Raw genomic sequence first — 24,277 nt, 5'->3', positions numbered from 1 at the left:
CTGCATTAACAACATAGTGTGGAGGTCATTAAACAAAATGTGCGCGGTCACTAGGTGCAGCAAAGGATCCATATTTGTAAAGGCATTATATGATTTCAAACTAGTTCAATTTTCCTAATTGCATACATGTCCGGCATCCTCAACACCTGTAGGAGCATCACACAGCCATGTGATCCCGCTATGCCAAAACGTGATGGTGACGAAGAAACAACGTTTTGCTAATACATTTATTGAGGAGTCGCACTCAAAATGCAAAAGAGTAATAGTCAAACCATATTTTATATATTTTTAATAATGTTTTTAACAACTCCGTTCAATAGAGGATCTGCCAACGCCCCATAAGGTGTTATGTTCGGATGACCTTTTACCACGCGTCTTCATTCAAATACATTTTCTACACATTGCTACGTCAATTGATAACAGCATTTCGACCCAGTATACATATACATTTAGCTTTGTTGTGCACTTTGGGCGCGAGATGACTACAAAACGAAAATAATTCGGACAGCTAGATTCTGGAAGTACCAATTTGATTGGCCATTTCCAAAGGTCATCTTGACGTGACCCCTTATGGGATGTTGTCAGATCCTATTATCAAACGTAGTGATAATAAGGATATGTATTTTAATCAGATTGTTTGTCTAGATTAATGTTATCACATGCGGGATTAAAAATCTTGTATTCTTGGCAGTCTACTGGATAAAGGCGTGATCAGTCTGTCTGTTGGTTAATGACATCAGAATGGTTTAATCCAATCAGACACGATCAGGTGACAAGATCAGGTGACACGATCAGGTGACAGGATCAGGTGACAGGATCAGGTGACAGGATCGGGGATGGTATCAGTAATCTGCTTCAGGTTCTCCCAGTTATGTTGGTTAGCTTTCAACAGAAAGTCCACCCACTTCTGGTCGTCCTCGTTACACATGTGACTCTTCCTGTAGAAAGAATAACAATTAACGATATATCTTAGCAACAAAGCTCAATTAAAGAGGTAACATAGTAATCTGCAATATACAATCAGCTTACTGCTAAAGTAATCAAGAATAATTATGTAGCATAAGTGCATCATTTTAATTGCATTATAATAAATGAAGTGCATCAAATCATTACCATACATGTAGCAATTTGACAATTACATACATGTTATATAATTTGCATGAATCAAATTGCTAGAATTCAGCAAGGATTTATAAGTGAGAAGGATTCGTCACTGTCTCTTTACACTACTAAACACCGCGCGAGATGATATGAACCGGGAATAAAATCCAAATTTCTCAACAAATACTTGTCCTATCGAGCCAAACGAAACACCAAAGTTAATTAAATTTCACAACGTTTAGTACTTGTTTAAGAACTGAAGATTTAGAAGAAATGTCTTAAATTTTCGTTAAAAAACACGACAGCTCATGAAATGACAGCAAAGACAGTAACCCTCGCACCCACAAGCTACATCAAAGGCTGCACCAGCGGATATCAAAGGAAAATCAGTCGTCGTCCTACTTCACGGTCAGTGCACATGCCCAAAACCCAGTTTGACTTATCCTTCTCATATACGTCCTTGCATTCAGTAATAAAATTGGTAGCATAATCAACATCATATACACATGTATCTGTTTATAACTTGTACATCTAAAGTATAGCAATGAACTTCTATAAACCTCTTTATTTTCCTGTATATACTGTTTTGCATCATTATTTTGAACATATTCGTGAATACATCATGTTGCATCCAAACGCTCTTTACACATCGTGTATTAAAATGATGTTTTATGTAATTATTTGTTAGATAACTGAATTCACATTCCAGCTCACCCGCTTACACAAAAATGTGTATCTAGCAAAGCATAAAGTGGCTTACAGTACATATATAAATATGTATTAAGACACATATATATTAAGACATAAATTAATTTGTATACATGTAGCATAGCAGAATAAAGTGCCATTATAATAAATTTAAAACTGTGATATACTTACCGAAGAAAACACAGAATTTTCTTCTGGAGGTTGTATAAATCTTTTGCCTGAAACATATGACAAACTAAAGATACATATTAAAAACAATATTTTACATCTATATAATACTTGATTACCATTCCATTAGTAGATGTTTAGATAAATCTTTTACTTACATTTTCCTGTACTGTTGAGTACCTCATTGGCGGATAGAGGCTAGCAGAAAATTCATCTACCGCTGGACTGAGTCGCTCAACATAGTCTGCGCAGTCGTCCAACTGTGACACATTCTCTGGAGTGTGACAGGAGCCCCTCTTACTGACAGTTTCTTTGGACTTCTTCAGTAATGAGCGAGTTGTCTTCAGTAGACCTAGACAAGGCCCTAGTAATGTCTTGTCCGTCTCTGTCCATGTATCCTCATTAGAAGGCTCATCCATTTCTGCCCCGAACACCTCTGCCAGGTCATTAGCTGGCCCGTTCTCTACAGCCTTACCAGAACAACAACAATTAGTTCTTCTGTATGTTTTATCTCAGATAGGACTAAACAAAGTAGTTTATCAAAAAGTGAAATTATGATATTGTGTCTATGAACTTTTCAGTATACATATGTCATGTATTTCAGTACATGCATATATCTACTGTAACTTTATAAAGATAAAGTGCAAATCAACATATTACTGCAAACACCCTCATTTCAGCGATACTTTTATTTCAGCGTTTTAGCACTCTCTAAAGCGATAAATCATGTAAAGTGCTAAATCGTGTAAAGCGCTAAATTTTGTAAACCAGTATTTCCGGTATTGAACTACCGAATAGCACTAATTTGTATCTGTGGTAATAAATCCTAATTTACAGTTTTTTTTGTGTTACTGGGCTAAAATAAGTATGTTAACAGTGTATCTGAAATAAATAGATTAAACTCACCTCCTCCATTTCACTGAGGGCATCCTTCACTAACTCTAGTGATACCTTCATTATCCCTAGTACAGCGTCTCGATTATCTAAAATGACAGATCATTTCATCACATACATCCCACACTTTTCACAGAATAAAATCTTTCACATCAATATACATGTAAATGGCCATTCAAATAATGCCCTGCAAATATTTTTTAAGATTGAAATAAGATCCCCCTTAATGAAATATTATATTTGACATGAACCGTAAAAGATGTTTGTATATATACATGACAAGTCACCAAAATGGAATCCAATCCATTCTATACACAGTAAACATCTAAGTTAAGTATTGATGTCAGACCTCTTACCTTTCGGGAGCTTGGAGAACCTGTCGGTATTCTGCCAAACTATGCCAGTAGACTGTAGCTGTTCTGGAGACCTACAAAGGCACATCATACAAATATTGTACTTCAAAATTATCATTCAGATACATCTCAAAGTAAAAAATGAAAATAAATGGTTAGCTTGAGCCCATTCCATATAGTCCTATTATATATATTGTATATAATATACACTTACCCAGCTCCATTGCTATCTATGACCAGAACCAAACTCTGTAAGTCCTGTAACACATTGAGGACGGCTGACTTTAGGCACTTCCTAAGGCACAAACCTGCAGGAAAATAAAAACAGGACTATCAAGTAGAAATACATGGGCATTATGTATATGGCACAAAACAGCTATTTTAACTACTGCTATTAACAGATTTTTTTGTTCAAATCCCTAAAATATACAACCACAACTATTCACAGAGTCTCCACCAATTTCAAAGATTAACCATTTTGAATATACTGCCATTTTAGAAATGAAGTCTTCCAATGTTAATTAGTAAGTAATTATGAATTTGAAGTACCAGTATTACTTATGATTTCTTTTTTTCCTTTAAAGTGCATAAAATTAATTACATATATAGTGTGTAGTTTTGTTGGAAACTTAAAATTAATATTGACAACACTTGTGACAAGCGGAACAAGAGCAACAAGAAAGGCCATATGATATTAAGTACATTTAGTGGACTGGATCTTCTAAAAACAAGTATGTACTAAGTAACACTTGTATCCTTCCGTAAATTTGACCAAGTCAGCAATCCTGGACAGCCAGCTGTTAATCCAAAAGGATGTACATTGTAGGAGTCAAGGTCAAATCAGATCAGTTCACTTGACTTTGAATGAATGCAGAGACTGTCTGAAAACTTAACTCTATTTAGCTGTATACATGAGAACAATGACATTAACCTTTGGGTCAAAATGAAGTCTCAAACCAGTACTCCTGGGGAAAATAGTGGGTGAAAGGATAGAACGTCAAAATGAAGTCTCAAGACAGTACTCCTGGGGAAAAAAGTGGGTGAAAGGATAGAAGGTCACAATGAAGTCTCAAGCCATTACTCCTGGGGAAAATAGTGGGTGAAAGGATAGAAGGTCACAATGAGGTTTCAAGCGGGAACTTCTGGAGAAAATAGTGGGTGAAAGGATAGAAGGTCAAAATAAAGTCACAAACCATTACTCCTGAGGAAAATAGTGGGTGAAAGGATAGAATGCACAATGAAGTCTCAAACTAGTACACCTGAAGAAAATAGTGGGTGAAATGACAGAAGGTCACAATAAAGTCTCAAACCATTACTCATGGGGAAAATAGTAGGTGAAAGGATAGAAGGTCACAATGAAGTCTCAAACCAGTACTCCTAAGGACAATAGTGGGTGAAAGGATAGAAGGTCACAATGAAGTCTCAAGACAGTACTCCTGGGGAAAATAGTGGGTGAAAGGATAGAAGGTCACAATGAAGTCTCAAACCATTACTCTAGGGGGAAAACAGTGGGTGAAAGGATAGAATGTCACAATGAAGTCTCAAGCGAGTACTCCTGGAGAAAATAGTGGGTGAAAGGATAGAAGGTCACAATGAAGTCTCAAGCTAGTACTCATGGGCAAAATAGTTGGTGAAAGGATAGAAGGTCACAATGAAGTCTCAAACCATTACTCCTGAGGTAAATAGTGGGTGAAAGGATATAAGGTCAAAATAAAGTCTCAAACCATTACTCCTGAGGAAAATAGTGGGTTAAAGGATAGAAGGTCATAATGAAGTCTGAAACCATTACTCCTTGGGAAAATAGTGGGTGAAAGGATAGGTCACAATAAAGTCTCAAGCCAGTACTCCTGAGGAAAATAGTGGGTTAAAGGATAGAAGGTCACAATGAAGTCTCAAGCCATTACTCCTGAGGAAAATAGTGGGTTAAAGGATAGAAGGTCACAATAAAGTCTCAAACCATTACTCCTGAGGAAAATAATGGGTGAAAGGATAGAAGGTCACAATGAAGTCTCAAACCATTACTGTTGGGGAAAATAGTGGGTGAAAGGATAGAAGGTCACAATAAGTCTCAAACCAGTACTCCTGAGGAAAATAATGGGTGAAAGGATAGAAGGTCACAATGAAATCTCAAACCATTACTCCTGGGGAAAATAGTGGGTGAAGGGATAGAAGGTCACAATGAAGTCTCAAACCAGTACTCCTGGGGAAAATAGTGGGTGAAAGGATAGAAGGTCACAATGAAGCTCAAACCAGTACTCCTGAGGAAAATAGTGGGTGAAAGGATAGAAGGTCACAATAAAGTCTCAAGCCATTGCTCCTGAGGAAAATAGTGGGTGAAAGGATAGAAGGTCACAATGAAGTCTCAAACCATTACTCCTGAGGAAAATAGTGGGTGAAAGGATATAAGGTCACAATGAAGTCTCAAGCCATTACTCCTGAGGAAAATAGTGGGTGAAAGGATAGAAGGTCACAATAAAGTCTCAAGCCATTACTCCTGAGGAAAATAGTGGGTGAGAAAGAAGGTCAAAATAAAGTCTCAAACCATTACTCATGGGGAAAATAGTAGGTGAAAGGATAGAAGGTCACAATGAAGTCTCAAACCAGCACTCCTAAGGACAATAGTGGATGAAAGGATAGAAGGTCACAATGAAGTCTCAAGACAGTACTCCTGGGGAAAATAGTGGGTGAAAGGATAGAAGGTCACAATGAAGTCTCAAACCAGTACTCCTGGGGAAAATAGTGGGTGAAAGGATAGAAGGTCACAATGAAGTCTCAAGCGAGTACTCCTGGAGAAAATAGTGGGTGAAAGGATAGAAGGTCACAATGAAGTCTCAAGCTAGTACTCATGGGGAAAATAGTGGGTGAAAGGATAGAAGGTCAAAATGAAACTATTTGGGGAAATAGTGGGTTAAAGGATAGAAGGTCATAATGAAGTCTCAAGCCATTACTCCTGGGGAAAATAGTGGGTGAAAGGATAGAAGGTCACAATAAAGTCTCAAGCCAGTACTCCTGAGGAAAATAGTGAGTGAAAGGATAGAAGGTCACAATAAAGTCTCAAACCATTACTCCCGAGGAAAATAATGGGTGAAAGGATAGAAGGTCACAATGAAGTCTCAAACCAATACTGTTGGGGAAAATAGTGGGTGAAAGGATAGAAGGTCACAATGAAGTCTCAAACCAGTACTCCTGAGGAAAATAATGGGTGCAAGGATAGAAGGTCACAATGAAATCTCAAACCATTACTCCTGGGGAAAATAGTGGGTGAAAGGATAGAAGGTCCAGTGAAGTCTCAAACCATTACTCCTGGGGAAAATAGTGGATGAAAGGATAGAAGGTCACAATGAAGCTCAAACCAGTACTCCTGGGGAAAATAGTGGGTGAAAGGATAGAAGGTCACAATAAAGTCTCAAGTCATTACTCCTGAGGAAAATAGTGGGTGAAAGGATAGAAGGTCACAATGAAGTCTCAAACCATTACTCCTGAGGTAAATAATGGGTGAAAGGATATAAGGTCAAAATAAAGTCTCAAACCATTAATCCTGAGGAAAATAGTGGGTGAAAGGATCGAAGGTCAAAATGAAGTCTCAAGCCATTTCTCCTGGGGAAAATAGTGGGTGAAAGGAGAGAAGGTCACAATGGTCTCAAGCGAGTACTTCTGGAGAAATTAGTGGGTGAAAGGATAGAATGTCAAAATAAGGTCTCAAACCATTACTCCTGAGGAAAATAGTGTGTGAAATGAGAGAAGGTCAAAATGAAGTCTCAAACCATTACTCCTGAGGAAAATAGTGGGTGAAAGGATAGAAGGTCACAATAAAGTCTCAAACCAGTACTCCTGAGGAAAATATTGGTTGAAAGGATAGAAGGTCACAATGAAGTCGCAAGACATTACTCCTGGGGATAATAGTGGGTGAAAGGATAGAAGGTCACAATGAAGTCTCAAACTTTTACTCTTGGGGGAAAATAGTGGGTGAAAGGATAGAAGGTCAAAATGAAGTCTCAAGACAGTACTCCTGGAGAAAATAGTGGGTGAAAGGATAGAAGGTCAAAATAAAGTCTCAAACCATTACTGTTGTGGAAAATAGTGGGTGAAATGATAGAAGGTCACAATGAAGTCTCAAACCATTACTCTTGGGGAAAGTTGTGGGTGAAAGGATAGAAGGTCAAAATGAAGTCTCAAGCGAGTACTCCTGGGGAAAATAGTGGGTGAAAGGATAGAAGGTCACAATGTAGTCTCAAACCATTACTGTTGGGGAAAACAGTGGGTGAAAGGATAGAAGGTCACAATGAAGTCTCAAACCAGTACTCCTGGGGAAAATAGTGGGTGAAAGGATAGAAGGTCACAATGAAGTCTCAAGCGAGTACACCTGGGGAAAATAGAGGGTGAAAAGATAGAAGGTCAAAATTAAACTCTTTGGGAAAATAGTGGGTTAAAGGACAGAAGGTCACAATGAAGTCTCAAACCATTACTGTTGGGGAAAATAGTGGGTGAAAGGATAGAAGGTCACAATAAAGTCTCAAACCATTACTCCTGGGGAAAATAATGGGTGAAAGGATAGAAGGTCACAATAAGGTCTCAAACCATTACTGTTGGGGAAAATAGTGGGTGAAAGGATAGAAGGTCACAATAAAGTCTCAAACCATTACTCCTGGGGAAAATAGTGGGTGAAAGGATAGAAGGTCACAAATATCCAATAAAATGTCCAGGCATGAGAGAAAAATACTAGACTTCATTTTGCTTGAGACTTTATTTTGACCTTCTTTGTTCGGGATCATAAAATGTTGTAAAACCCATGGCTTGCCCTCGGGTAAAATATCCCTATCCCTCATATCTTCATATATGAAAGAATCTTATAACATTTATCCCCAAGATACATCAGCAATACTTACCTTTAGATTTGGGAGATATAACACCAATACTTACCCTGAGATTTGGGGGATACATCATTAATACCTTCCCTGAGATTTGGGAGATACATCACCAATACTTACCGTAAAATTTGGGGAGATACATCACCAATACTTACCCTGAGATTTGAGAGATACATCACCAATACCTACCCTGAGATTTGGGAGATACATCACTAATACCTACCCTGAGATTTGGGGAGATACATCACTGATACCAACCCTGAGATTTGGGAGATACATCACCAATACTTACCCTGAGATTTGGGAGATACATTACCAATACCTACCCTGAGGTTTGGGACATACATCACTGATACCTACCCTGAGATTTGGGAGATACATCACCAATACTTACCCTAAGATTTGGGAGATACATCACTGATACCTACCCTGAGATTTGGGATATACATCACTTATACCTACCCTGAGATTTGGGAGATACATCACTTATACCTACCCTGAGATTTGGGAGATACATCACTAATACCTACCCTGAGATTTGGGGAGATACATCACTTATATCTACCCTGAGATTTTGGGGATACATCATTAAACCTATCCTAAGATTTGGGAGGTACAACACCAATAAATACCCTGAAATTTGGGGGATACATGATTAATACCTTCCCTGAGATTTGGGAGATACATTACCAATACTTACCCTAAGATTTGGGAGATACATTACCAATACCTACCCTGAGGTTTGGGAGATACATCACTGATACCTACCCTGGGATTTGGGAGATACATCACCAATACTTACCCTGAGATTTGGGAGATACATCACCAATACCTACCCTGAGGTTTGGGAGATACATCACCAATACTTACCCTGAGATTTTGGGAGATACATCACTGATACCTACCCTGAGATTTGGGAGATACATCACCAATACTTACCCTGAGATTTGGGAGATACATCACTAATACTAACCCTGAGATTTGGGAGATACATCACCAATACTTACCCTGAGATTTGAGAGATACATCACAGATACCTACCCTGAGATTTGGGAGATACACCACCAATACTTACCTGAGATTTGAGAGATACATCACTAATACCTACCCTGAGGTTTGGGAGATACATCACCAATACTTACCCTGAGATTTTGGGAGATACATCAGTGATACCTACCCAGAGATTTGGGAGACATCACTGATACCTACCCTGAGATTTGGGAGATACATCACTGATACCTACCCTGAGATTTGGGAGACACATCACTTATACCTACCCAGAGATTTTGGAGATACATCACAAATACTTACCCTGAGATTTGGGAGATACATCACTAATAATTACCCTGAGATTTGGGAGATACATCACCAATACTTACCCTGAGATTTGGGAGATACATCACTGATACCTACCCTGAGATTTGGGAGATACATCACTAATACCTACCCTGAGATTTGGGAGATACATCACCAATACTTACCCTGAGATTTGGGAGATACATCACTAATACCTACCCTTAGATTTGGGAGATACATCACCAATACCTACCCTGAGATTTGGGAGATACATCACCAATACCTACCCTGAGATTTGAGAGATACATCAGCAGTACCTACCCTGAGCTTTGGGAGATACATCACCAATACTTACCCTGAGATTTGGGGGATACATCACTAATACCTACACTGAGATTTCGGAGATACATCACCAATACTTACCCTGAGATTGGAGATACTACCCCTGAGATTTGGGAGATACATCACAATACTTACCATTAGATTTGGGAGATACATCACCAATACTTACCCTGAGATTTGGGAGATACATCACTATACACCCTGAGATTTTACATCACATACACCCTGAGATTTGGGAGATACATCACCAATACCTACCCTGAGATTTGGGAGATACATCACTAATACCTACCCTGAGATTTGGGAGATACATCACTAATACCTACCCTGAGATTTGGGAGATACATCACAATACTACCCTGAGATTTGGGAGATACATCACATACTACCCTAGATTTGGGAGATACATCACACCCCTGAGATTTGGGAGATACATCACTATACTACCCTGAGATTTGGGAGATACATCACTTATACCAACCCTGAGATTTGGGAGATACATCACTATACCTACCCTGAGATTTGGGAGATACATCACATACACCTAATTTGGGAGATACATCACCATACTCTGAGATTTGGGAGATACATCACACAATACTACCTCCCTGATTTTGGGAGATACATCACCAATACTTACCCTGAGATTTGGGAGATACATCACCAATACTTACCCTGAGATTTGGGAGATACATCACTAATACCTACCCTGAGATTTGGGAGATACATCACTTATACCTACCCTGAGATTTGGGAGATACATCACTAATACCTACCCTGAGATTTGGGAGATACATCACTAATACTTACCCTGAGATTTGGGAGATACATCACTGATACCTACCCTGAGATTTGGGAGATACATCACTGATACCTACCCTGAGATTTGGGAGATACATCACTAATACCTACCTGAGATTTGGGAGATACATCACCAATACTTACCCTGAGATTTGGGAGATACATCACCAATACTTACCCTGAGATTTGGGAGATACATCACTAATACCTACCCTGAGATTTGGGAGATACATCACCAATACCTACCCTGAGATTTGGGAGATACATCACTAATACCTACCCTGAGATTTGGGAGATACATCACCAATACTTACCCTGAGATTTGGGAGATACATCACTAATACCTACCCTGAGATTTGGGAGATATACATCACAATACCTACCTGAGATTTGGGAGATACATCACACATACTTACCCTGAGATTTGGGAGATACATCACTAATACCTACCCTGAGATTTGGGAGATACATCACAATACTTACCCTGAGATTTGGGAGATACATCACTGATACCTACCCTGAGATTTGGGAGATACATCACTGATACCTACCCTGAGATTTGGGAGATACATCACCAATACCTACCCTGAGATTTGGGAGATACATCACCAATACTTACCCTGAGATTTGGGAGATACATCACTAATACCTACCCTGAGATTTGGGAGATACATACATCACCCTAATTGATACATCACCCTACCTGAGATTTGGGAGATACATCACTAATACCTACCCTGAGATTTGGGAGATACATCACTAATACCTACCCTGAGATTTGGGGAGATACATCACTAATACTTACCCTGAGATTTGGGGAGATACATCACTAATACCTACCCTGAGATTTGGGAGATACATCACTAATACCTACCCTGAGATTTGGGAGATACATCACTAATACTACCCTGAGATTTGGGAGATACATCACAATACTACCCTGAGATTTGGGAGATACATCACATATATACCTACCCTGAGATTTGGGAGATACATCACTAATACCTACCCTGAGATTTGGGAGATACATCACTAATACCTACCCTGAGATTTTAGAGATACATCACCAATACTTACCCTGAGATTTGGGAGATACATCACTTATACCAACCCTGCGATTTTGGAGATACATCACCAATACCTACCCTGAGATTTGGGAGATACATCACCAATACCTACCCTGAGATTTGGGAGATACATCACTAATACCTACCCTGAGATTTGGGAGATACATCACTAATACCTACCCTGAGATTTGGGAGATACATCACCAATACCAACCCTGAGATTTGGGAGATACATCACTAATACCTACCCTGAGATTTGGGAGATACATCACTAATACCTACCCTGAGATTTGGGAGATACATCACCAATACTTACCCTGAGATTTGGGAGATACATCACCAATACCTACCCTGAGATTTGGGAGATACATCACTAATACCTACCCTGAGATTTGGGAGATACATCACTAATACCTACCCTGAGATTTGGGAGATACATCACTTATACCTACCCTGAGATTTGGGAGATACATCACTAATACCTACCCTGAGATTTGGGAGATACATCACTAATACCTACCCTGAGATTTGGGAGATACATCACTAATACCTACCCTGAGATTTGGGAGATACATCACCAATACCTACCCTGAGATTTGGGAGATACATCACCAATACTTACCCTGAGATTTGGGAGATACCATCACTAATACCTACCCTGAGATTTGGGAGATACATCACTAATACCTACCCTGAGATTTGGGAGATACATCACTGATACCTACCCTGAGATTTGGGAGATACATCACCAATACTTACCCTGAGATTTGGGAGATACATCACCAATACCTACCCTGAGATTTGGGAGATACATCACATACTACCCTGAGATTTGGGAGATACATCACTAATACTACCCTGAGATTTGGGAGATACATCACATACCTACCCTGAGATTTGGGAGATACATCACCAATACTACCCTGAATTTGGGAGATACATCCAATACTACCCTGAGATTTGGGAGATACATCACTAATACCTACCCTGAGATTTGGGAGATACATCACTAATACCTACCCTGAGATTTGGGAGATACATCACAATACTACCCTGAGATTTGGGAGATACATCACTATACCCCTGAGATTTGGGAGATACATCACAATACCTACCCTGAGATGTGGGAGATACATCACCAATACTTACCCTGAGATTTGGGAGATACATCACTAATACTTACCCTGAGATTTGGGAGATACATCACCAATACCAACCCTGAGATTTGGGAGATACATCACTAATACCTACCCTGAGATTTGGGAGATACATCACTAATACCTACCCTGAGATTTGGGAGATACATCACTAATACCTACCCTGAGATTTGGGAGATACATCACTTATACCAACCCTGAGATTTTTGGAGATACATCAGCAGTACCTACCCTGAGATTTGGGAGATACATCACCAATACCTACCCTGAGATTTGGGAGATACATCACCAATACCTACCCTGAGATTTGGGAGATACATCACTAATACTTACCCTGAGATTTGGGAGATACATCACTAATACCTACCCTGAGATTTGGGAGATACATCACTGATACTTACCCTTAGATTTGGGAGATACATCACTAATACCTACCCTGAGATTTGGGAGATACATCACCAATACCTACCCTGAGATTTGGGAGATACATCACCAATACCTACCCTGAGATTTGGGAGATACATCACCAATACCTACCCTGAGATTTGGGAGATACATCACCAATACCTACCCTGAGATTTGGGAGATACATCACTAATACTTACCCTGAGATTTGGGAGATACATCACTAATACCTACCCTGAGATTTGGGAGATACATCACCAATACTTACCCTTAGATTTGGGAGATACATCACTAATACTTACCCTGAGATTTGGGAGATACATCACTGATACCTACCCTGAGATTTGGGAGATACATCACTAATACCTACCCTGAGATTTGGGAGATACATCACCAATACTTACCCTTAGATTTGGGAGATACATCACCAATACTTACCCTGAGATTTGGGAGATACATCACTAATACCTACCCTGAGATTTGGGAGATACATCACCAATACCTACCCTGAGATTTGGGAGATACATCACCAATACTTACCCTGAGATTTGGGAGATACATCACTAATACCTACCCTGAGATTTGGGAGATACATCACCAATACCTACCCTGAGATTTGGGAGATACATCACTAATACCTACCCTGAGATTTGGGAGATACATCACCAATACTTACCCTGAGATTTGGGAGATACATCACATACTACCTGAGATTTGGAGATACATCACCATACTTACCCTGAGATTTGGGAGATACATCACAATACTTACCCTGAGATTTGGGAGATACATCACAATACCTACCCTGAGATTTGGGAGATACATCACTGATACTACCCTGAGATTTGGGAGATACATCACCAATACCTACCCTGAGATTTGGGAGATACATCACTAATACTTACCCTGAGATTTGGGAGATACATCACTAATACCTACCCTGAGATTTGGGAGATACATCACTAATACCTACCCTGAGATTTGGGAGATACATCACCAATACCTACCCTGAGATTTGGGGAGATACATCACCAATACTTACCCTGAGATTTGGGAGATACATCACCAATACCTACCCTGAGATTTGGGAGATACATCACTGATACCTACCCTGAGATTTGGGAGATACATCACTAATACTTACCCTGAGATTTGGGAGATACATCACTAATACCTACCCTGAGATTTGGGAGATACATCACTAATACTTACCCTAAATATGGGAGATACATCACTAATACCTACCTGAGATTTGGGAGATACATCATCACCAATACTTATCCTGAGATTTGGGGAGATACATCACTAATACCAACCCTGAGATTTGGGAGATACATCACTTATACCTACCCTGAGATTTTGGGGATACATCAGCAGTACCAACCCTGAGATTTGGGAGATACATCACTAATACGTACCCTTAGATTTGGGAGATACATCACTTATACTTACCCTGAGATTTGGGAGATACATCACTGATACCTACCCTGAGATTTGGGAGATACATCACTGATACCTACCCTTGGATTTGGGAGATACATCACTAATACTTACCCTGAGATTTGGGAGATACATCACTAATACCAAACCTGAGATTTGGGAGATACATCACTGATACCTACCCTGAGATTTGGCGAGAGACATTACTAATACCAACCCTGAGATTTGGGAGATACATCACTTATACTTACTGTTATATTTGGGAGATACATCACTGATACCTACCTTGAGATTTGGGGAGATACAACACTAATACCAACCCTGAGATTTGGGAGATACATTACTAATACCTACCCTGAGGTTTGGGAGATACATCACTAATACTTACCCTGAGATTTGGGCAGATACATCACTAATACCTACCCTGAGATTTGGGACACTAATACCTACCCTGAGATTTGGGAGATACATCACTTATACCTACCCTGAGATTTGGGAGATACATCACCAATACTTACCCTGAGATTTGGGAGATACATCACTAATACTTACCCTGAGATTTGGGAGATACATCACTTATACCTACCCTGAGATTTGGGGAGACAGTAGAACAAGGAGACTAAACCCACCGTTGCCCTTTCACACATCTCCACTAGGGACTTACACGTCTGTGTAATAAAGAACATCATTAGGAGACATTCCAGTAGGTGTGAATACCTGTTACATTAACTCAGTATCTAACAGTATGCACACATTGTCATAATAACCATGAATTAATTCATAAGCTTACCAATCAAGTAACTTGTCAATATTCACTTAATTTGAAGGTTAGTGCTCTCTAAATCAGTATTTCTTTCCAGACTGTGAGAACATGCCAGGTCCCTGAGTATGCTGAGTATTTATCTACCTTTTGGTCAGGAAGAGGAGGAGATGCGAATGCTAAGGACAATTTGGTTGCTTCATGGGACAGGGACTTGAAAACTGTTCCTAAAACGACATGTAAAAGTTATTTTTATAAGAAAGGAGGTATTAACAAAGCTTAAAACAACAAGATAATTATTAAATGGGTTGAAGTATCATTAATGCTATAATACGCAACAATGCAGTATTTCTATGTAGAGCTTATAAAAGCAATATATACAGCAACTTAATCTTAAGTTCAGTTGACATTTAAATTTACTAATACAGAATCTTATTCTAAATAGATTGAGATCTGCTTCACCAGACTCAAAACAATAACAGTGAAAGACTTTTCTCCCTCAAACATGGGTTCAATTGTTTACACAGAACTATTGTATATCACTTTCTCTTGTGTTTTAAAATAGAAAACCATAAAATGTGGCAATCACATAAAAAACAGAGTACTGCAATAAAATTATCTACCAGCACTACTCACCAACTTTGGTCCAATATTCACCCTGCTTTGCTTCATAGTCATCATCAGTTTCTCTCTCAGTCTCACCATCTAATAAGAAGCATCATGTACATGTCGTTTACTAAAATCTACAAATTGTAAGAAAAAATTACTGTCTTATCTACAATTAAGGAGTTGCAGAGGGAAGAAAGATCAGCATTCAAAAGTGTATTGGTTACTTTTATAATTTTTACACTTCACATTAATTTCAATTAACCTTCTGGAATGAACATTATGAATGTATGAGTTAACTCCCCTTTCTCTAGGGAGTAACACCTTTTAAAATTGATAGTCTTTATCAAAGGCCCACTACCTTTCCGGAGCAAAATCTAAAGGTTTTTTTTTTTTTAAATTATTAACACAAGAAAATACATATCGAAGGCCTAAGATGAGGTAATATATATATATGACAACACCAAACATTTGCAAGATTTTCTATGTAATATATATGATAACTGTGGAGATTAATTTCGCTGTTTTGCTGTCTGGCCCAGTAATATTTTACTACCGCGGGAAACACAAGACGATCCGCATTATGAAAATTAACATTTTATTTATTTCAATTCAAATTTTCAGAAGCTGATGAAGAGTGTAGTATTAAAATTAAGTTAAAAAATTTTTGCGACTCTACAAAATTATCCATCTCGTTTTACATTCCCATTTTGATAATTAAAAGCCATTTCAGAAAGGTAGTGGGCTTTTAACAATCAAATACTGATTAAAATAAAAACACTACCAATAGTATTTACTATTAGATATATATAAATGTATATGTAACTTGCCCTTTTCCAATTTCTTTTAAATGATACAGTCCCTCAAAAGATTATCTGCATATTGTATATGCCTACTTTGGTTTGATTGGTGTAAGGTCCTATCTAAACACTTTACTCACACCTGGGACAGAAATGTCCCCAAATGATTGGTAGAGAGCCGTCATGTGACCCCCTAACACCAATTTATAGGGGATCAGTAAATTTTATTTTGGTGCAATATGGCAGCTCTCGCCCTCGCTTCAAAATTTAAACACATTCTCTTCAATGTAATATACCATTTCATTTTGTGTAAAATTAACTTAAATCGTTTTGATACTTCATATTAAATGAAATGCATTTTCTAAATATGAGTTGCTTCCCCTACGCCAGTTTGAAAGTTGATGATGCATTGAAGGTCAAACGCAACAATTCAAGCGTTTTCTCAACTGATTATAAATCAAAGTGCCAAGGCCACTCATAGATGCTGTGAATGAATGACTGAAACAAAGGAATTAAGAAATTTGTTTTTCATTTAAATATTGAGTTTAGTAAGAGTGCAGTGTTGAATTTTGGAGTTAAACATATATATATATATATATATACTGTATACTGTATTTATTTTATGATATTTAAAGTTGTTTCAAGAACAATAAGTTGAATAACTCATTTTCCTAAAATAAGTGAAATAATTTTTACATCTAAATTATTTCTGAAATAACAATTTCAACACCAATAAATCTGGTCAGAATCTGAGTAGAACCTATCATTTTTTATAATTCTTTTCTCTTAAAAATTCTCTTAAAAGACAAAAAAAAATAAGTTAACATATCTGTATCTTAATATCCACTTAATATCTAAGAATATTTTCGGAAAAATATAACATCATAGCCAGATATCTTTGCAAAATAAAAGGTACATTATTTCGTTACGTATAACCAGAAACATATATATATAGAGATTGGAAACTCCTTCTTTGTCTTTGTTGACAGGCAGAGGGACCTCCGGTTTATAGGGATTTTGCCTTGGCTAACTACTTTTAAGTGTATTCTTTTAAACATGGTATTTTTGCATCAATACAAAACAAAAAAGTTTTAAAATTATATCATGGTTTGATGTGATCAGTTTTCCCGATTGATGATATCTAATATGATTTTTGAAAGCATGAAAATAAGCAATTTTACATGAGGTTTTTTTTTCGAAAATAAGGCATTCAAAACCAGAAGTGCGTTTTGTTTTATTAATTAATAAGTTAAAATATTATTTTTTTCTATCCAAATTTGTACTGAAACCATCTGAATATTCAACTATTCAAGAGTTTATCTAAAAAAAAAACTTAGCACATACAGAGGTACATCTGCTGATCGTAAAAATGGAGGAGTTGCCAATCTCTATGTATAAATGTTTCTGGTATAACACACAGATTTCTGTTAAAATGACAAGAATGCTAGTCATTAACATCGAGAAAACTTCATGTAATGCATCAGACTTTAGCAAGTCTTCGTAAGCCTAACAGTTAGTGGACATATTATCGTGAAGAAAATATTATCGTAACTTTTGCTTTGTCAACTTTTGACAAATAATAAATCATGGCCAGATACTTTTGCCAAATTAAAGGTACATTATTTGGTTACTTATAACACTCAAATTTCATTTGAATAATTCATGCAATGCATCGGACTTTAGCAAGTCTTCGTAAGGCTACAGTAGATTACAAGGCAATATAAGTTCATTAGTCACTTTAAGTGGCTCGTACATATATAGATCTATATTATCAGTATATTTTGTAAGTTTATGTTGATAAATTTTGAATTTTTTACCTTTCAATATAACGCTGTTGTCGATAAACAAAAGACACAACTCCCAGTGACAGAACAAGGAAAGAAACGTGTTTAACTTATACTGCGCAATAATATCATCAGATATAGTTCGTCAATGAAACCAAAACACAAAAGCTTTATAAACGTTATAGGTAGGAACTTTCTTTTGCAATTATCTCCCTAACATTTGATTACATTAATCGATCAGCAGCATGAATTATGTAAAATTGGAAAAAACATACACAATCCAAAATCAACCGAAAGTCTGCCACGGAGGGAGACATCGAAGAATGCGTTGTTCGTGATTTTCAGGAGTCAAGTTGAAGTGTAGTGAGACCAAAATCATATAGTCCCAACTGAACACTCAAAACACACCACCTATTGAGCATATGTATGTACAAATTCAATGTTTGTATTTTTGAATACTAAGGTTCGATTTATCAATACCATCAAGTAGTATGTAACATGAACAAATTTTTAAACATTTAGTTTTCATCGCAGAGTGGTTTTATTGTTTAGATGTGCACAGGTTCACCGAGCGTAGCTAAGAATGCTGTTTCACAGCATCAACAAATGGAGGAGCTCGTACCTATAGGCTAGATCAATCCTCACTCTAAAGTCAATTTATCGGCATAACAAATAAGTGATTATCTCAGGGAAAATGAAATGATCAAGGAGATTGCGCTTAAAACGTTGGATGAATGTTTGTGTCACTTTTGTTTGTGATGCTTTCAATATACAGCCAGCCTGGTGTCGTACTGAGGAAGGCCCACCAATTATGTACTGTGCACTAGGAATGTCAATATTATTGTTGATTTATGAATTATTCAGTATTTTTCTGCAGGTTCCTTATACATTATATATAATGCAGATTCTGGAAAGAAATACACAATAAATGTGTAGGTTTAGGCCAATTATCTTAAATCGGCGTTGGTTGTATCCTTCACCAGCATGGTTCAAGTTTGATTTCAGATTCTTGATAAAACAAATAGGAAGCAAAAGACCAAATGAAACAAATCAATGATCCTCGACGTGATAAATTTGTTATATAGTCAGTTACTGACCCCTGTGTGCAGTTCAGTAGATTGTCTACAGTACACCTGTGTGTAGTTCACTAGATTATCTACAGTACATCTATTTGTAGTTCACTAGATTATCTACAGTGCACCTGTGTGTAGTTCACTAGAATATCTACAATACAGCTGTGTGTAGTTCACTAGACTATCTACAGTACACCTGTGTGTAGTTCACTAGATTATCTACAGTACACCTGTGTGTAGTTCACTAGATTATCTACAGCACATCTGTGTGTAGTTCACTAGATTATCTACAGTACACATGTGTGTAGTTCACTAGATTATCTACTGTATACCTGTGTGCAGTTCACTAGATTGCAATTGTCTACAGTACACCTGTGTTTAGTTCACTAGATTATCTACAGTACATATGTGTGTAGTTCACTAGATTATCTACAGTACACCTGTGTGTAGTTCACTAGATTATCTACAGTACACCTGACCTGTGTGTAGTTCAATAGATTATCTACAATTCACTTGTGTGTAGTTCACTAGAATGTCTACAGTACATACAGTTGGTAGTAGACTAAAGGTTACACATTGTGCACACAGTGTGAACTACGAGTGGACACAGAGTGCACGAGGTTTAGGCTACAGGTAGATACGGAGTGCACGAGGTTTAGACTATAGGTAGACACGGAGTGCACAAGATTTAGACAACAGGTAGACACGGAGTGCACTACGTGTGAACATGGTGTCCACTACAGGTGGACATCGTGTCCAGGTAAAATGTCCACTTCATCCAGACCACAGACAGACTAGATGATGTGCCACAGATATATGAGAAAATATGTATTTATTCTGCAGTCTATATGGACTTTGACAGATAGAAATATTTATTGCGATCAGAAACATAATATTTATTGCAACATAAAAATTACCGTTAATTACGGGAAATCATTCGTACTGTAATGTTTATTTGAATAGATACATATTAAGTAAAATGTATCAATATATCTTATCATACAATTTAATTTATAGATAAGAACGTTTATTAGAAGTTATAAAAGCAAATTAACTGCGTTGCAAATTAACTGCGTACGGTAAACCACGTTCTGGTTATGTCTCATCAATGGATAGTTCAAGTCCACATTTTCCCAGTAAAAACTATTTTTCTTAGCTAGTGATATGTAGTTTAAAGATGAAATTCTTTTTCGAAAGTATAAAGTGATGAACCTTGCGTGGAGTAAGATTTTCAGTGTAAGCAAATCGTCGTCAAAGAGATATTTTAATCGGCAAAATATTTTGATTAAAAAGAATATATTGATGCGCTACGGAAGAAATTCCCGTGCAACGGCTCAAAATTTCCACGTAACGGGACCGTTATGCGGAAAGGGCCTGGGGAGAACACTGGCATAATAAAAGCAAGGACATATAAACATAAACAAATAAATTATTCATAAAATGTTTTACTATGTATGTATGGAATATAGTTTTCTAAACGGCAAGGTGCGCGAAATAGTTTTAATCCTGTCAAATGTATATTACTTATACATTTGCTACATGGAACCTGGCGCGTTGCAAAGCATTGGAAAAATGAGAAATCGTCCATAGACGTTAAAAATCAGCATTAGAAATTACATATTATTGTGTCAACCAATTGAGGAACCTGTAAGCACTGGCTTAAGAAAGCAAAAATTTAGTATCGGGCATGTGGCTGCTCGTGAGCATCAACACTGTTCAAAGGACTGATCGCTAAAATGTAGGTCACATGCCTGATAACAAATCTAACAAACAGAATCAAAATAAATCCAACTTCTACCAATTTAAACTGTAGATTCATAGTTGTTGATTAGATTCTGAATTTGAGTTACGTGATAACAATGTATGATCCATACATGTAGTATATTGTACACTTAAAATTTGCCTGCCCGAAAGATAGACCCCTAGGCTAGGACTGCAGTTGCCATGGTCACTTGGTCTTCATACTGTTCCATCAACCACACGGGCATGATAATCTAAATTACCTAACATTTGTCAGAGTGGGGCCAGGGGCATGGGGCCTTCTTTGGGCACCCTTCAATATGTTCAGTCAAGTGTATCCCAGACTAACAACACCTGTATACATGTAGTACCTTATCCCAACCCCAGGAGGTCTATTTATAGCATGCTGTACCTAGGTGGCAGCCTCTCTACATACATACATTGTACTCATCACACAAATAGGTACAGTTACCGGTATACAACAATGCTAGTCAGTAGGGATATGTGTTTTAACAGAAACATATATACATATTACATTATATATATTTCTGGTTTTAACTGGTAGTGCATTTTAATTTATTTGATAATCAAGCTTTATAAATTAAAATTAAAAATAATCTAAATACCAAGTGTATAATTAACTAAAACATTTATTTCAAGATTATTGGAATATCATATTTCATCCAATATCTTTTCATTAATTTAATTTTTTTTACACTGGCTTTTTACATATATCAGAAACCTGATTATCATGACTATGTATATAAAATACCATATTACAATGTTGAATAAGTACCTAATCTAAATTAATTTTGATTATAATATATACATGCATTATTGGTAAATTCAAGGTTGTTACAGACATGCTTGATTTACGCATAGTACCGCTCCCGTCAGCTCCACTTCACGGCTGCCTGTCATGACAATAATTGATACCCCCCCTCCCCCGGGAAACGGTGTACATGCTGTTTACCCAGGCTCTACAACAAGCATATACATGTATCTAATAAGAATGGTACTTATGTGTTTCAAACTCATGAAAATATATGATTTGTAAACGGTAAAGTATATTTGTTTGTCTTAACAAACTTCCATAGAAACCATTCTAAAATCACATATTATATAAAGATACTGCCCCCATTCTCATTAAGCCGTGCAAACACAGAAGGCAACGATTCTGCCCTCTGGCCATCTATCGATGGTCACATTGAGGCACCTGTATAGCTGGATACTGTGGCTTACCTGTATGCTTGACAAGTTATAATTATTGGACCATAACGCAATATACGGTCAAGATAACTTGCGGGGTAGGGATCATAAACATATTGTGTGTACCGGTAATTAAGAACAAAACAAGCTGAATTGGGAACTTGTAGGTAGACTAGCCACCAATTAGTGGAGAACGTCATCAAGTTTGAAGTGGATTTAATTCTGCATGATCTTTTAAAGACGTGCAGTTTTTAATAAAGAATATGTAATTAAGCTATTTTTACGTACAATACTTTTAGAACTTAAAAATAGCAAGAAAAATGTTATAAAAGTGTATATATTTTAATGAAAGACGATCTACAAGGGTATCGCTAGACAACTGATTGATAGGCACCAAATCTTTTTGTTTAAAAGCTTTGTATTACCCGGTATATGATTGTATTACTGATAGCTTATTATAAAAGAAAAAGTGTCTCAAACGCACAATAGGACTGGTTTTTGCTGCAATTCAAAGTTGTTTTTGACTTGTGAAAATGCTTGTATTTACTATTTCATGTAAATGATATATATATATATATTTTAATGCAATTTACCCATAAAACATTGACTTTTGAAAACGTAATATAGACAATTTAAGATATGAAATGGAAACTACTGATATAAAATTAAATAGGCATATACTTAATGAATATGAATTAATCTTTATTACTTTTGTAGTGAAAAGGTTTTATTCATGTATACTAAAAATATCGTTTTATATAGTTATATATACTGTACATTAAATTGTAGATGTTGTAATTTAAAAAAAATAAACACTTAAAAATTATAATTATATATTATTTCAAATTGAAGAACTTATTCTTCCCCGATCCCTAACTGTAACACATCACCTTGTCTGTCTAGGTCTCAATGTACCTGGACACGATGTCCACCTGTAGTGGACACCGTGTTCACACGTAGTGCACTCCGTGTCTACCTGTAGTCTAAATCTTGTGCACTCCGTGTCTACCTGTAGTCTAAACCTCGTGCACTCCGTGTCTATCTGTAGTCTAAACCTCGTGCACTCCGTGTGCACAAGGGTGTAACCTTTAGTCTACTACCAACTGTATGTGTGTAGTTCACTAGATTATCTACAATACACCTGTGTGTAGTTCACTAGATTATCTACAGTACACCTGTGTGTAGTTCACTAGATTATCTACAGAATACATGTGAGTAGTTCACCAGATTATCAATTTACAGTACATCTGTGTGTAGTTCACTAAATTATCTACAATACCAGAATACACCTGTGTGCAGTGCAGTTGATTGTCTACAGTACACCTGTGTGTAGTTCACTAGATTATCTACTGTACATCTATGTGATAAATTTTCCACATTTACAGGTGCGTGTCAGTACCTTTAATTTGTGTGATGACAATCTCCAGGTTATCGTTGAAATTTCCCAAAATGTTCCCAGCTCCATGTGCTCCACTCGCCATGTTTGTTGTCATTTTGTTGTGCAATCTAAAATCCTGTTGTTGTTTTTTTATCCGGAAATAGAATAAGAAAATTCGTTAGTGTGCACCAAGGATTTATAAGTGAGACATATACGTCCTTGGTGTGTACTGAATTTTTCAAAGTTTATACTGTAATTCATACTGAACACAGTAATTTAGAGTTGTATTTGATTAACATAATTTGTTTTACTTGGTGCTATTTATAG

At 37.2% G+C, this 24,277-nt stretch overlaps 1 protein-coding gene across 2 annotated transcripts; it reads right to left on the bottom strand.

Moving 5' to 3' along the window:
* Positions 1-272: 272 nt before the first annotated feature.
* On the bottom strand, positions 273-24,267 carry LOC138316284 (cyclin-D1-binding protein 1 homolog). Of its 2 annotated transcripts, none has more exons than XM_069257917.1 (10): positions 23,972-24,267; positions 15,997-16,065; positions 15,508-15,587; positions 15,187-15,268; positions 3,439-3,532; positions 3,228-3,298; positions 2,884-2,960; positions 2,136-2,447; positions 1,981-2,044; positions 273-938 (listed from the first exon to the last, which is right to left on the bottom strand). In XM_069257917.1, the coding sequence occupies exons 1-10, from the start codon at positions 24,063-24,065 to the stop codon at positions 886-888; spliced, it is 996 nt and encodes a 331-aa protein (XP_069114018.1). In that variant the 5' UTR covers positions 24,066-24,267; the 3' UTR covers positions 273-885. The 2 variants fall into 2 exon arrangements, with proteins under 2 accessions (XP_069114018.1, XP_069114017.1); XM_069257916.1 differs by having other exon boundaries at positions 1,981-2,027; positions 23,972-24,264.
* Positions 24,268-24,277: the final 10 nt, after the last annotated feature.

This window comes from Argopecten irradians, chromosome 2 (assembly GCF_041381155.1).
Source record: "Argopecten irradians isolate NY chromosome 2, Ai_NY, whole genome shotgun sequence".
NCBI lineage: Eukaryota > Metazoa > Mollusca > Bivalvia > Pectinida > Pectinidae > Argopecten > Argopecten irradians.
Note: the sequence above shows the minus strand (reverse complement) of the source record. Positions and strands in the feature narration are given on the sequence as shown.